At 36.4% G+C, this 14835-nt stretch overlaps 1 protein-coding gene across 1 annotated transcript in view; it reads left to right on the forward strand.

The window, feature by feature from the left end:
• The window catches only part of LOC115224570 (calsyntenin-1), a 90232-nt gene extending 81710 nt beyond the window's left edge, over window positions 1–8522 (forward strand). Inside the window, exons 14-16 of the mRNA XM_029795495.2 lie at window positions 444–576; window positions 6517–6695; window positions 8209–8522. Of these exons, the coding sequence (XP_029651355.1) occupies window positions 444–576; window positions 6517–6695; window positions 8209–8385 (489 nt within the window). The 3' untranslated portion in view covers window positions 8386–8522. The remainder of the gene's footprint in view (window positions 1–443; window positions 577–6516; window positions 6696–8208) is intronic.
• Window positions 8523–14835: the final 6313 nt, after the last annotated feature.

Consider the following 14835-nt stretch of genomic DNA (forward strand, 5'->3'; position numbering starts at 1 on the left):
AATGGAATTGCATGAAACAATTGTACTGCATTACTTCTGGATATCCTTGTTGCTTATTTTGATTTTATATATATATATATATATATATATATATATATACACACACACCTTCTATCTATAAATGTTCTAAAGTCTACTCAGCCTTGTTTTTTTTATATCTTATTATAAAAAAAAATTTATATATATATTTACCACATGAACTACAATGAAAAAAATATGAGAAAGATATGGTATATAATTTTATTTTGTGCACGGTTTCCTTGAGACATGTAATTTTATTTTAAGGGTTCCACAAGGGTAAAATGCTTGAGAAACCTTGCTCTGCCTGCTCTATTCCACCAATCTCTGTTCTTGTCAATCCTATTCCACTGTTGTTGTCAATAATCTTCATCCTGTTCTGTTGCTCGACTGCTTTTCTAAGGAATTGTTATTTTTCTCTTTAGATCATGGCTATTCATGATGAAGAACCAGATACCAAAATACATGCTCATGCTCGACATAATATGGAAACACCGTACAGCGACAATGAAATACATATGCTGGACAACATAAAAGCCACGGTTTCTACTGCTCCAAGTATGTTTGGACATCTTCTTTCTCATTTGGTTCCTCCTCTTTTTTTTGTTTTTTTTTTTCTAAATTTCATTTGGTTGGGTTTCTTGGGAGAGACATCATCATCATCATCATCATTCGTTTAATGTCCGTTTTCCATGCTAGCATGGGTCGGACAATTTTGACTGAGGGCTGGCAACCAGATGGCTGCACCAGGCTCCAGTCTTGATCTGGCAGAGTTTCTACAGCTGGATGCCCTTCCTAATGCCAACCACTCCGAGAGTGTAATGGGTGGCTGTGTATATTGAAATCATACAGCTTACATTTATAGCTGGGTGTGTAGATAATGTGTGTGTGTGTGTATATATATATATATATTATATATATATATATATATATATATATACACACACACCTTCTATCTATAAATGTTCTAAAGTCTACTTACTCAGCCTTTTTTTATATCTTATTATAAAAAAAAATTATATATATATTTACCACATGAACTACAATGAAAAAAATATGAGAAAGATATGGTATATAATTTTTTTTGTGCACGGTTTCCTTGAGACATGTAATTTTATTTTAAGGGTTCCACAAGGGTAAAATGCTTGAGAAACCTTGCTCTGCCTGCTCTATTCCACCAATCTCTGTTCTTGTCAATCCTATTCCACTGTTGTTGTCAATAATCTTCATCCTGTTCTGTTGCTCGACTGCTTTTCTAAGGAATTGTTATTTTTCTCTTTAGATCATGGCTATTCATGATGAAGAACCAGATACCAAAATACATGCTCATGCTCGACATAATATGGAAACACCGTACAGCGACAATGAAATACATATGCTGGACAACATAAAAGCCACGGTTTCTACTGCTCCAAGTATGTTTGGACATCTTCTTTCTCATTTGGTTCCTCCTCTTTTTTTTGTTTTTTTTTTTCTAAATTTCATTTGGTTGGGTTTCTGGGAGAGACATCATCATCATCATCATCATTCGTTTAATGTCCGTTTTCCATGCTAGCATGGGTCGGACAATTTTGACTGAGGCTGGCAACCAGATGGCTGCACCAGGCTCCAGTCTTGATCTGGCAGAGTTTCTACAGCTGGATGCCCTTCCTAATGCCAACCACTCCGAGAGTGTAATGGGTGGCTGTGTATATTGAAATCACAGCTTACATTTATAGCTGGGTGTGTAGATAATGTGTGTGTGTGTATATATATATATATATATATATATCTTTTGCTCATCATAAGACCTGCAATTAAAGGATAGCAGTGTTATATTTCGTATTTGATACTCTCTATCCTGACCATTTCTCTTTTGCCAGTCATCACTCTCTCTCCCCTAGGTCATATATTATTGACATCCATCACTTTTCCTTCACAATTGTCCACCTCCATTACTATCCATTATACACTCTCTCTTTCTCTCCTACCACCCCCTCACCCTGATGTGTCCACCCTCACATTTTTGCTTACAAAATGATTGTGTGTGTCTTTTGGTGGAAGATGTACACATGGGTACGTATAACTAATGGACCTGTTAGTTTTGAAAATATGTAGCAGTTTGCTTTGTTAGTTTTCTAAATATAGCGAATCAATGATTGGCCCATTGCAGGTCATGTGACCCTTGGTATTATCATAATCCATGATGAAATAATGAAAATGTAATAAAAAAGAAGAAAGAAAAAAAAACGAACAAATACTATGCAGAGAGGTGATTGACTGAGCAATATTATTGTACATTAGTACAATAACCTATCCTGCTGACGCCAAGTGACTGATAAATTATCTTGGAGAGATAATAATAGAACTGTTATGGTTAAAATAGAGAACAGGGTGGCACAATTGGGAGAAAATACCTCATTCTGGGTTCACATCCTTCCCAGAGCACTATGCTGGTTTTCATTCTTCTGAGATTGGTAAAATATGTCCAGGACTTCTATACATTCCATGAGTCTCTGGGTGTGCATCTGGAAAGTTCCTTCCTATAGTACAAGTCCAGACTAAGTTTAAAAAAAAAAAATCTTATATTATCATCATCATCATCACTACTATCATTGGTCTGATCTGGCCAATTTGAATCTAAAACTGGTAGAATATTGGGGCCATATATAGTCTGGCCTGTTTAAAAGATATGTCCTTAATGATATGATTTGAGGGTATCTGACTGCTATTTCTAGCAGGTTGATTGCCTGATTAGAGCCATGGTTCTCGGCCTTTTTAATATCCAAGCCAAATCCAAAACCTGGATTTCTTTTTAAGGGGTCACACCAAAATAAATAAAACAAGTGAATTAAAAAATTTATATTTATAGAGAGAAAACTTTAGAGCAAAGTTTCTCAAACTTTTTGGGCCACTGCCCCCCTCATGCCCCACCCCTATTTTTATGCATAAATAAATATTTTATATTTTACTAATTTATATATACTATGAATCATTTGATATTTAATATAATATATGATTTAAATACAATACTATAATATTATAAATTCATAACGTCCCCCAATCCACTGCCTTCTTCCCAACGCCTCCTTTTTCTCTACTGCCCCCACCCTACGCCCTTCGACATTAGCACCCAACCTGGAACCTCTCAACACCCACTGCGGGGCGGTAGCGCCCACTTTGAGAACCTATGGTTTAGAGGCTCCTGGAAGCATGTTTGAAGCATCCTGGATGCCATCTGTGACCCTGGGGGCTGCAGTTGAAGACCCCTGTGCTAGAGACTCCCTTGCTTGGTTGAATCTGAGCAGTTAATTAACTCATACTGAAAGAAATCCTTGTTACTGTTCAGCTTTAATTATTCAGCCTTGTTAATTGTATTTCAAATAAACAATTCATCTCTAGGGATCAAAGATCTTTATAGATAATAAATCACAGATAAAAGTTTGTTTATCAATCACCTACTATTCATTATTTCTATTTTGTTTTTCCTCTCTCTCTCTCTTTTTTTTTTCTCACAAACACTTCAAGGTCTCTCCCTCCTCATCCCACCCCTCTGCCCCAACTTATTCTCCTTCCTCTGTTTCCTTCATTGTCTGTCTGTTTGTCACTGTGTCCACTGGATTAAACACGTTGCTCTTTCATTGTGGTGGTATCATAATGGCAGGCGTTTACAATCAACTTTTGCTTTTCTTACAGTCTGGTAGGTGCAAATATTTGTCTTCAATGGTTCTTTTTACCCGGCCCTTTTTCTTTATATATATATCTCTCTCTATATAAACGGCAGTTTGTCTGTGCGTGTTTCTGTGTGTCTGTTTGCTTGTACCCTCACCCTGACCACGGCTTTCAACCGATTCTGATGAAACTTGACACACACATAGCCCAATGTCATAATTCAAAACTAACGCAGCAAAAATTTTGAAAAGTTCCCCCAGTTCTGAAAAAAATCGATAAATTCGACATGGGGTCGAGAATCAGGAACACAAACCACAAACTGTGTAGGGGACGCAACTCCACCTTTTTTAACTATCAAAAAAAAATTTACCATCATTTTTTTCCATTTTTTTGCTATTTTTTGGCTATAACTCTCTAAAAATGCTTTATAGTTATTTCCCTTACAAACCTGAGCGACGCCGGGCGATACTGCTAGTATATATATATATATATATATATGTTTTATTTTTGGAAATACTATAGTATTTCTGATTTTGATAATCAGTGAATAGACTTCACTGAAATTTAGATATATACATTACGAGTCGAGGCAGATGTCAACAGCTGACCGGTGTCTGCTAGTCTAGGCCGACGAAGGACAATCATCCTGAAACACGTGTCCCTAGATGCAGCCCGGGCGGCTGGGGGTATTTGTCTCCCCTTCGTAAATGTATATAAGGACACAGGAAAAATGTGTCAAAGCCATCAGGAGGCGTCGATGCTTCCTAGGGCTAAACAGCGGTGGTGCACCCCCCCCTACTGTCACGTTCGTGTTAGATTGACAGTATACAACCATTCTGTTTTATTTTTGTTGTTCAGAAAAAATTTGTTTTTGGGTTCATTGGTGTATGTATTTTTTTCTATAGCAAAACACTGTTCCTGTCCCTCTTATTTTAGTCCCTATACACCAGGCACATACCACCTTCCTTTTCTACACCCTTCCCCATTCACATTACTCAGGGATTCCACTGGTGCTGGTGTCATTGAAAAAAAAAGGCACCCAGTACACTCTGTGAAATGGTTGGCTTTAGGAAGGGCATCCAGGTTGCCCAAGAAGAGAGTGGGGACCAAAACAGGCTTCAGGCTAGTTGGATCCTATTGAGTTGTCCAAATTATTTCACTGTGGCCCTGACTCACCGCAGTTACAATGCCAAATGTTCCAGTTGATCCGATTGATGAATCAGTCTGGTCATGAAATTAATGTGCAAGTGGCTGAGTATTCCACAGACACATGTACCCTTAACGTAGTTCTGAGGGAGATTCAGTGAGACACAGAGTGTGACAAGGCTGTCCCCCTTTGAATTACAGGTACTACACATTTTTGCCAGCTGAGTGGACTGGAGCAATGTGAAATAAAGTGTCTTGCCCAAGGATACGCTATGCTACTGGGAATTGAACTTGTGACCTTGCAGTCATGAGCTGAATACCCTAACCATAATGTCACATACCCATGAACATGGACAATAAGCAATGGTGAGGACGGTGCAGGGATTTAATCATTTTAACATCTACTTTTTAATGTCTGCATGGGTCAGATGGAGATTATTGCCGCAGATTTTCCAGAACTGGATGTTGTTCCCTTTTGCCAACCCTTACCTGATTCCAAGCCTGGTAATATTTCCCCTAATCTTATTCAATCTGAAGAACTCAATGGCCAGGTTGATTTTGCAGAAGATTGAAAAAGAAATTAGGGCATTGGTTGACCTGAGGCTAAAGTACAGGATATTTGGCCAGAGGTGCCACACATTGGGGTTGAACATGAAACCTTGTGGTTACGAAACAGATTTCTTAACCACATAAGCACTGCATCTTTGTATGTGACCATGTGTGCACACAAGCGTGAATGCACTTGCTTGCTGACTGACCGACCAACCGACTGACTTGCTCGCTCGGTTGGTCATGTGGTCAAGGAGTTTGCTTTCCAGTCTCCAACCCCACATGGTTTTAGGTTCAAATCCCGCACTGCATGGCCCCTTGGCCAAGTGCCTTCTTTTATACACCCTCAGACTGACCAAAAACCTTGTCAGTGCATACATAAAATAGTGGTGGCACCAGTGAAGGGGATGGTTAACATTTGAAAGCCTTCCTTCCTAGTTTAAGTCTGAACTCTGTCCCACCTCTGTCACCCCATCCCATGCCCTTCTCCATACCTTTACCTAATCTCTCGTCCCTCACTTCTCTTTTGACTCTTTAGTATAAATAAGGATGTGTGTTGGGAGAGGAGGGCCATTACTGATAAGAGATTATCTTCCACACTATTGTCATAATCTACTATAATAATACTCTTGTGTTTTTCTCCGTCACATCATACGAATGAGAAAGGAAGGGGTGATGGTAAACTTGGTAGTGGGATGATGGAAATTCTACAGAGGAAAAAGAAAATCAAACAGCGTTTCGATTCTGAGTAGACGTGTGTGTGTGTGTGTGTGTGTATACAACTAATTTACATATTCACAAACTCTAACAACTGTCTGGTATTAATCCTTTGGAATTAAAACCAACCATATCCAACCCAGATATTCTACCTGTTTTATGTTCCAAACCAGTCAGATTTGGCCTCTTACACCTACCCTACAATGTCATTCTAAAAATAAACAATCACATCATTGAAATCCCAAAACTCTTAGACAATGTATGATTAATTCAAAACAATGTGAATAAATTAAGAATAAATTTGACAAAGAAATCTGAAATCTGAAGGGTTAATGGAAGAACCATTCCTTGTTTCTGTCCCTCATAACTCTGTTGTTGTTATGTTGGAGTATAAATGATGCCAGTCGAATTAATTGCCTGTTAAATTTGTTTCAGATTTTGGCATGGCGGCCATCATTGTCATTTGTGTTGGTTTCCTGCTCTTCATGATCATCTTGGGTGTCATTCGGATCCGTGCGGCCCACAAACGAACCCAGGTGGTTGCTGTAGATGAGAAGCAGGAAATGGAATGGGATAACTCTGCACTTAACATCACTGTGAATCCCATGGATCAGGTAAGAAGACATGGTCTGCATGGTTCTGTGAGTGCCCGAGTGTCTGAATGCCCGAGCGTCTGAATGCCCGAGTGTCTGAATGCCCGAGTGTCTGAAAGCCCGAGTGTCTGAAAGCCCGAGTGTCTGAAAGCCCGAGTGTCTGAAAGCCCGAGTGTCTGAAAGCCCGAGTGTCTGAAAGCCCGAGTGTCTGAAAGCCCGAGTGTCTGAAAGCCCGAGTGTCTGAAAGCCCGAGTGTCTGAAAGCCCGAGTGTCTGAAAGCCCGAGTGTCTGAATGCCCGAGTGTCTGAATGCCCGAGTGTCTGAATGCCCGAGTGTCGGAATGCCCGAGTGTCGGAATGCCCGAGTGTCGGAATGCCCGAGTGCCCGAATGCCCGGGTGCCCGAGTGTCTGAGTGCATAATTTTTTGTCACAACTATTGAAGTACATCCCTTTCAAAACATACCCATTCCACCAAAATTACCCTAAAATCCCTGCCCCTAGCAACTTTCCAGTGGTACCATGTGTTGCCATAAGTTGTTTTAAAAATTATTTTTGATCAAAATTTTGACATTTACTTCCCACCATCTCTCCCACACTATTTGTACTCTTTTTATATATATTTTTTATACTATATATATTATATATATATATTTATATACATTGTATTTTATATATATTTTTTATACTATATATATTATATATATATATTTATATACATATGTATTTTATATATATTTTTATATACTATATTTGTTTTATATATATATATAGCTGGCTGGATCACCGTCATTATCTCCCTTTCACTTAGCTTCTTTCTTCTGGTCATTTCATTACGTCGAACTATTAATCCATAACACAATTTCTTCCATTCTCTCTCCATCTTTTCCTCCTGATCCTTTCTGTCAAAGAGCATAGGCTCGAAACGTAAAAGACTTTTCCGTTCTTCCCAAGGGCATTAAACTAATACACCTGCTTGTTCTTCCTACACCTATCTTTGTCTTTTTGTGTTCTGTAAATTTGAACTATATATATATATATATAATATATATATATATATATATATATATATATGCATATATATATTATATATATATATATTATATATATATTTATTCATATATATATTTATTTATATATATATATTTATTATTCATATATATATATATTTATTTATATACATATATATATATATTATATATATATATATATATTTATTTATATATATATATATATTTATTTATTCATATATATATATATTTATTTATTTATTTATATATATATATAATATATTTATTTATATATATATATATATATATTTATTTATTTATATACATATATATATATTTATTTATTTATATACATATATATATATTTATTTATATACATATATATATATTATTTATTTATATACATATATATATATTTATTTATACATTATATATATTATTATATATATATATATATATATATATATATTTATTATTTATTTATACATTTATTCTCATTTTGTTTTTCTCCTTTCCATTTCCTCCAGCCTTATGATAGAGGTGACAGTGCCATGCAAGCATTACGTGTTGCCGACAGCGATTCTGATGATGATGATGACGACACGTGTCATGACAGCTCCGAGGAGGAAGCAATGGAGAAAGGCACCGCTCCGACCAAAGTCGGTCGGGAGCTTGAGTGGGACGATTCCATCTTGTCTTTCTAAGCATGTGGAATATTTGTATGTATGTATGTATGTATGTATGTACATATGTATATGCGTGTGTTTGTCATGTGGGAGGGATGCACGCACACACATACATACTCATGCACACACATACACACACATATACACAAACACACACACACATGTGCATGCACATATATGAAACAGTAAGGAAGAAGAAAAAAAAAACGTAAAAACAAACAAAGATGATTGGAAAATAAGAAGAAAAAGCCTCTACAAAAACATTCTCAAAATTTAAAGAATGAAAATAAGCAAGAACTTATACACACACACACACGCACGCACACACATCATACACACACACACACACACACACATTACTAACAACAGCGGCACTACCACCAACCAAACATACTACCATCACCCCCCTCCCCACCACCGCCACCACCACCACCACCACGGCTGGGTCATCATCATCAACTACAACAAATCTTGAAACCTAATTGTCAGTTATCAGCAAACAGGGTTTTTTTTTTCCTCTCAAGAAAATTTACTACTACTACTACTACTACTGCTGCTGCTGTGGCTAGTGTTAATGCTTGTTTTAGCAATGGTATTAGTACTACTACTACTACTACTAATACTTACTATTAATGTTATTACTACATTTACTAATATTTACAGCAAAGATTCTTACTACTACTACTACTACTACTAGTAATGATAATAAAAATAATAATAAGGTTGATAACATTAACAACAATAATGATGATAATTGTAAAAAAAACACTAATAGCATTGATGATAACACTAATAATAATAATGATAATGGTAACATTAATATTAGTAATAATAATAATGATATGGTTATATTAATAATAAAAACTAAAATTTAATTCTTCAAAGAAAAGGAAAAAGTTTGGGATAAAATTGTAAAAAAAAACTAATAAAGGAACAAGAAGAAAGCAAGACTAAGTGTAGTGAATAATTAATAATAATTAATAATAATTAATAATAATATAAATGATGATGCTACTGCTACTACTAGTAATAATAATGGTAATAATTATCGTTCTTGGTGAACTGATGATGTAAATGATGATGATAGTGATGATGATGATGGTTATGCTAATGATGATAGGGATGAAGTCAGTGATGATTAAATATGATGATAATAATTATAATAACGAGAGCGACAGTCGTTATTGGGAGCTGATTAAAAGAAACAAAGGAAAAAAATGCTGAAGAAAAATAAAATTAAAAAAACCGAATTAACAAGAGAAACATTATTATTAACAATAATGATAATAATAATAATTGATGATGATGATGAAAATTAAAATATTCTGTATAAATTAATTAAATAAAAAAAAAAAAAATCAGAAAAATTAAAACAAAAAAAAACTTCCTAAATGGAAGAAATTTTTTTCAAAATCAAATGTTCATCAAAATTATTATTATTATTATTATTATTATTATTATTGTCATCATCAAAGGCGACGGATTGGCAGGTTAGGTAGGGTGTCGGACTAAAATGCCTTGTGGTGTTGAAGTTAATGTCCCTTTTACCTTCTGAGTTCAAATCCCACCGAGATTCGACTTTGCCTTTCTTCCTCTTCCAGGGGTCGAGGAAAAAAAAAAAGAAAAACCAAGTACCAGTGAAATACTGGGGAGGAGAGGCAGAGCTGATATAATTAACTCTTATAGCTATTCCCTTGGCCTTGTGCCTACGTTAGATTCATAATCATCATCATCATCATTATTATTGTTATTATTATTATTATTATTATTATTATTACGATTATTATTATTATTGTTGTTCCTGTTATCCATGTTGTTATTCCTATTTCTCAGAACTTTAGCCAAACAAATAATGGAAGAATATTAAAAAAAAAAAACACCCAAAAAAACCCCAAAAATGTTCTTTTTCATTTGAGATGGTTAGAGATAGAGAGAAAAAGATAGACAAACAGACAGACAGATAGTGGTGTAAGAGAGATATAGATAGACTGAGAAATAAAGGTGCAAGAAGTTTAGACAGATCAATAGGTGATTAATGATTGATAAAAAAGATAAATAGATAAAAGGAATATTAATGGCATATATATTTTTCTGACCTGTAAAGGTCACAGACGGGGTTAATTTCTACTGATTCTGTTATTAAAGGACAAAAAATATCAAAACCCACACACAAAAAAAAGGATAGGTATAAAAGGAGGGTAAATAAGAAAAATAGGCAGGTAAATGTGTGTAGATAGAAAGAGATAGATAGATAGATAGAGAGAGAGAGAGAGAGAGAAGTAAAAGTATGAGATGAGTAGAAGGTGGAGAGGTAGAAGTTTAAGAGATTTATATAGATGGGTAGTGGAGTAGGGGTAGATTGAGGAAAACGACCAATATCTTCAGGAGGGAACCGAAATGTTTAGAATCTTTGAGTTGGTAACATGAGGATAGACAGAGGGAGGAAGTCAGAATGAAATGAGAATTTGTTTGTGTGATTGATAGACAAAGAGAGAAGTATACTGAAAGAAATATATGTATATATATATATATGTATATATATATATATGTATATATATATGTATATATGTATGTATGTATATATGTATGTATATATATGTATATATATATATATATATGTATATATATATATATGTATATATATATATATATATATATATATATGCATACATATATAGGGCGGCGAGCCAGCAGAATTGTTAGTACACTGGGCGAAATGCATAGCTGTATTTTGTCTGCCATTACGTTCTGAGTTCAAATTCCGCCGACGTCGACTTTTCCTTTCATCCTTTCAGGGTCAATTAAATAAGTACCAGTTACTCACTGGGGTCGATGTAATTGACTTAATCCCTTTGTCTGTCCTTGTTTGTCCCTTCTGTGTTTAGCCCCCCTGTGGGCAATAAAGAAATGTATGTATGTATGTATGTGTTTTTCTTCTCTAAGGAGTCTTTACAGAATTAAGCTTTTGGTGGTGGTGTTTCTTGATGGTCGTCATACTGGTTGCTGTGTTTAGCCCCCTCCCTCCCATCCTAGGTCATTCCTAGGAGAGCAAACCGAAGGATCGGTTGTGTTTTCGTTGTGATCACTCCAGTCTTGTTGCTTTTTTTATTCTCTTATTTCTTTTTTTTTTTGTTCCACAGCAAACTGGCTGGTAGGGTGTGGCTTCTTGCATGTCCAGTAACCCAACCCTGCCCAACGTAGACGTTCCCCCACCTCCGCTCCTTTAAGGCCCAAAGTCAGATAGGCTCTTAGTCAGGGTATTAGTTTAGACTTTGTTATATAGTCATGGCAACTCCTCTTCCATCCATCCCTCATCACAGCTTTTAATTGTTAGCGAGATGAAATGCTTAACAGCATTTCACCTGCCTTTAGTTCTGAGTTCAAACCCCACCAAGATTTACTTTGTTTTCCATCCTTTGGTGGTGGCACTGAGGGATCAATAAAATAAGTACCAGTTAAGTACTGGGGGTTGAAGTAATTGACTTAACGTCTTTCCTTTAAGAAATTGCAGGCCTTGTGCCTAAAGTAGAAAGGATTATTACCATTAATAAGGCAGTGAGCTCGCAGAACCGTTGGTGTTGGTAGAAAAGCTTTGTGGTGTTTCTTCTGAACCTTTATGCTCTGTGTTCTAATCCTGCCAAGATTTTCAACTTTTTGGGGTCCCAGTCACATACTGAGGTTGATGGTGGCAATGAGTCATCTCCCTTTATAAGATTGCTGGCCTTGTGCCCAAATCAGAAACAATCAATATAATTGTTATTCTGGAGGAGGTGGGGGTTCATAAAGTACCAGTCATATGCTATGGACCACTATAACTGATTATTGATTATACTCCTCTCCACCTCATAACCCCCCCCCCCCCAATCCCACCATGTCTATTATTAGAGATTTAATAAAATTTTCGTGCCAGAAAGGAAAAAGAAAATACCTTTTGGTATTTACTTTCTTTGACATCCTGAGTTCAATTCCTGCGGAGGGTAAGTAAGAGGAGTGGGGGTGGGGTTTCGATAAAATTAGTAACGATCAAATAACTCGTCTTTTTAATCAAATAGTCTTCTTTTCTCCCTCTTTTCAAATGTGTGGCACCTGTACTCATCATCACCATCATCATCATCATCATATATTTGACCTCTAATACTGAAATGCATTACTAAATTTTTGTTACGCCCCCTCCCCCACTCATTCTTTGACTCCCCTCCCCCCACCCCGCACCAACAATTCAAGCTTCTTCGTTTCTGAGTTGGAAAATTCTATGACTAGGGTCTTTGATTCTTGTGAGTGTCTGCTGCTTTACCTTTCTTCAGCGCCCACCTTCAGAGAATGGAAACGGCATTGGTGTGTTTATGTGTGTAGTGTGTGTGTGTGTGTGTGTGTGTGTGTGTGTGTGGTAGGGTAAAAAGCAGTGGTTGGTTTTTTTTTTTTTTTGTTTTAGTTTAAAATGCAGAATCAAAAAAAAAAAAAATTGGAGATGTTTATCTTTTTCTTTTTCAAATGACAAAATCAGAAAATCAAAATCAAAGAACCCCTCCCCCCTTCCTACATGCACACACACACACACACACATACATACACTCACATACATACATACATACATACACTCATACATACATACATACATACAAAAGAAATTCAAGTTCTGCTCGCTTCCTCTGCTTTCATTTGTCCCCTACCCATCTCAGTTTTGAAATTGAAAGAACCCTGCCCCCTGCACTATTTTATCTCTATCCTTTTCTTTCATCTTCGTCTGTCTATCTCCACTTTCCTACACTCTATCACCAACTTTAAGATCTATCTATCTATATTTCCAGTTACCTATCTACCTGTCTATTTATCTGTCTATCCAGCTACCTGTCTATCTATCTATCTATCTGTCTATCTATCTATCTGTCTATCTATCTATCTGTCTATCTATCTATCTATCTATCTATCTATCTATCTATCTATCTATCTATCTATCTATCTATCTAGCTACCTGTCTGTCTGTCTATCTATCTAGCTACCTGTCTGTCTGTCTATCTATCTAGCTACCTGTCTGTCTGTCTATCTATCTAGCTACCTGTCTGTCTGTCTATCTATCTAGCTACCTGTCTGTCTATCTATCTATCTATCTATCTGCCTGTCTATCTAGTTTTGTCAAATTGAATAATTAAGCAATTAAATTTAATTACAAGCTGAAATAAAATTTAAATCAATTAAAATTACTCTCTTGTCTTGCATTTTCTCTTTTTCTTCCCCCCTTCCAACCTTTTTACCGCTTACCACCACCACCACCACCACTGTTACTACTTTCCCTAGTGGTCCTACTACTACTGTCACTCAATATCTCCAGTGTCTCCCATGGCCACCACCACCAACCATGGTTGCATTGGTGTTGGTGTTACATGAAAATAACTGTTGATGATGATGATATGGGAATGGTGAAGGGCGGTTGTGTGAACTGCATCAGGGCCAACCCCTCTGCCCTTCCAGAGGGTGTTGAGTAGGGGGGAAATTAGAGCATGTAGGCAGGAGGATATATCTAAAGGTGTGGGTAGGTGTGTGTGTGGGTGAAGAAGGTTGCACGTGGTTGAGTGAGGAGGGGAGGGCATGGTTGGTGGGGTTTCTTATCTGTGTACATTCCAGTGTTCTTTTTATCTTTCTTTTATGATCTAGCTCCTCTTCATTCCACACACACACACACACACATTCTTTCCCTTTCTAAAAAAACCCAAATTAAATAGTGACCTTTTATCCTTTCAGAGGTGGTGGTGATAGTGGGGGTTAATTAAAAAAAAAATAAATCAGATACCAGTCATATACTGGGGTCCTGTAAATTGTCCCAGACTTGAATAAGACTTTACAAGGTGATGAAGACTTTGGACTACCAGCAGCATTGCCATCAGCACATCTTCAGAAGCAAAAAACAAAATGCCAATAAGCTGTACAAATTGCGTGTAATGCAGTACTGCATATTTAACAACATTGCATCTCTATCAAACCCACCGAAACATGGATGATATACTACAGAAAACCACCACTGTTTTATACCATCATACCATTCCATTCCATTCCATACCATTTCCATTCTTTGCTGATTGGTTCATGGTAGTTTCTACTTCTTCCTGAAAATCTCCAGACATAAGCATGCACTTCCTTGAAGCATGTCAATGCATGTGCATGCCGTAGCACTTGAGAATGCAGTAAAATGCACACATACATCAGCTTAAAACCAAGATGTGCATAGAACAAAAAATACCACACACACACATTTGGATATACATTGATATCTTGCTATGTACCATTCCTAACTCTGTTACAAATCGCTGCATCATTCCATCCATCCTGCAACATGCTGCATTTCTCAATGCACCACTCTATACTGAAGATATCACCACACTGCAATATTGAGAAAAAACACGTTAAACTCACAAGAGTGCTATTTTCCAAAGGGAAATGCTGAGCTGGACACAAGGTACAACATATAGCTGT

The sequence above is a fragment of the Octopus sinensis genome, linkage group LG25 (genome assembly GCF_006345805.1).
Source record: "Octopus sinensis linkage group LG25, ASM634580v1, whole genome shotgun sequence".
Classification (NCBI taxonomy): Eukaryota; Metazoa; Mollusca; class Cephalopoda; order Octopoda; family Octopodidae; genus Octopus; species Octopus sinensis.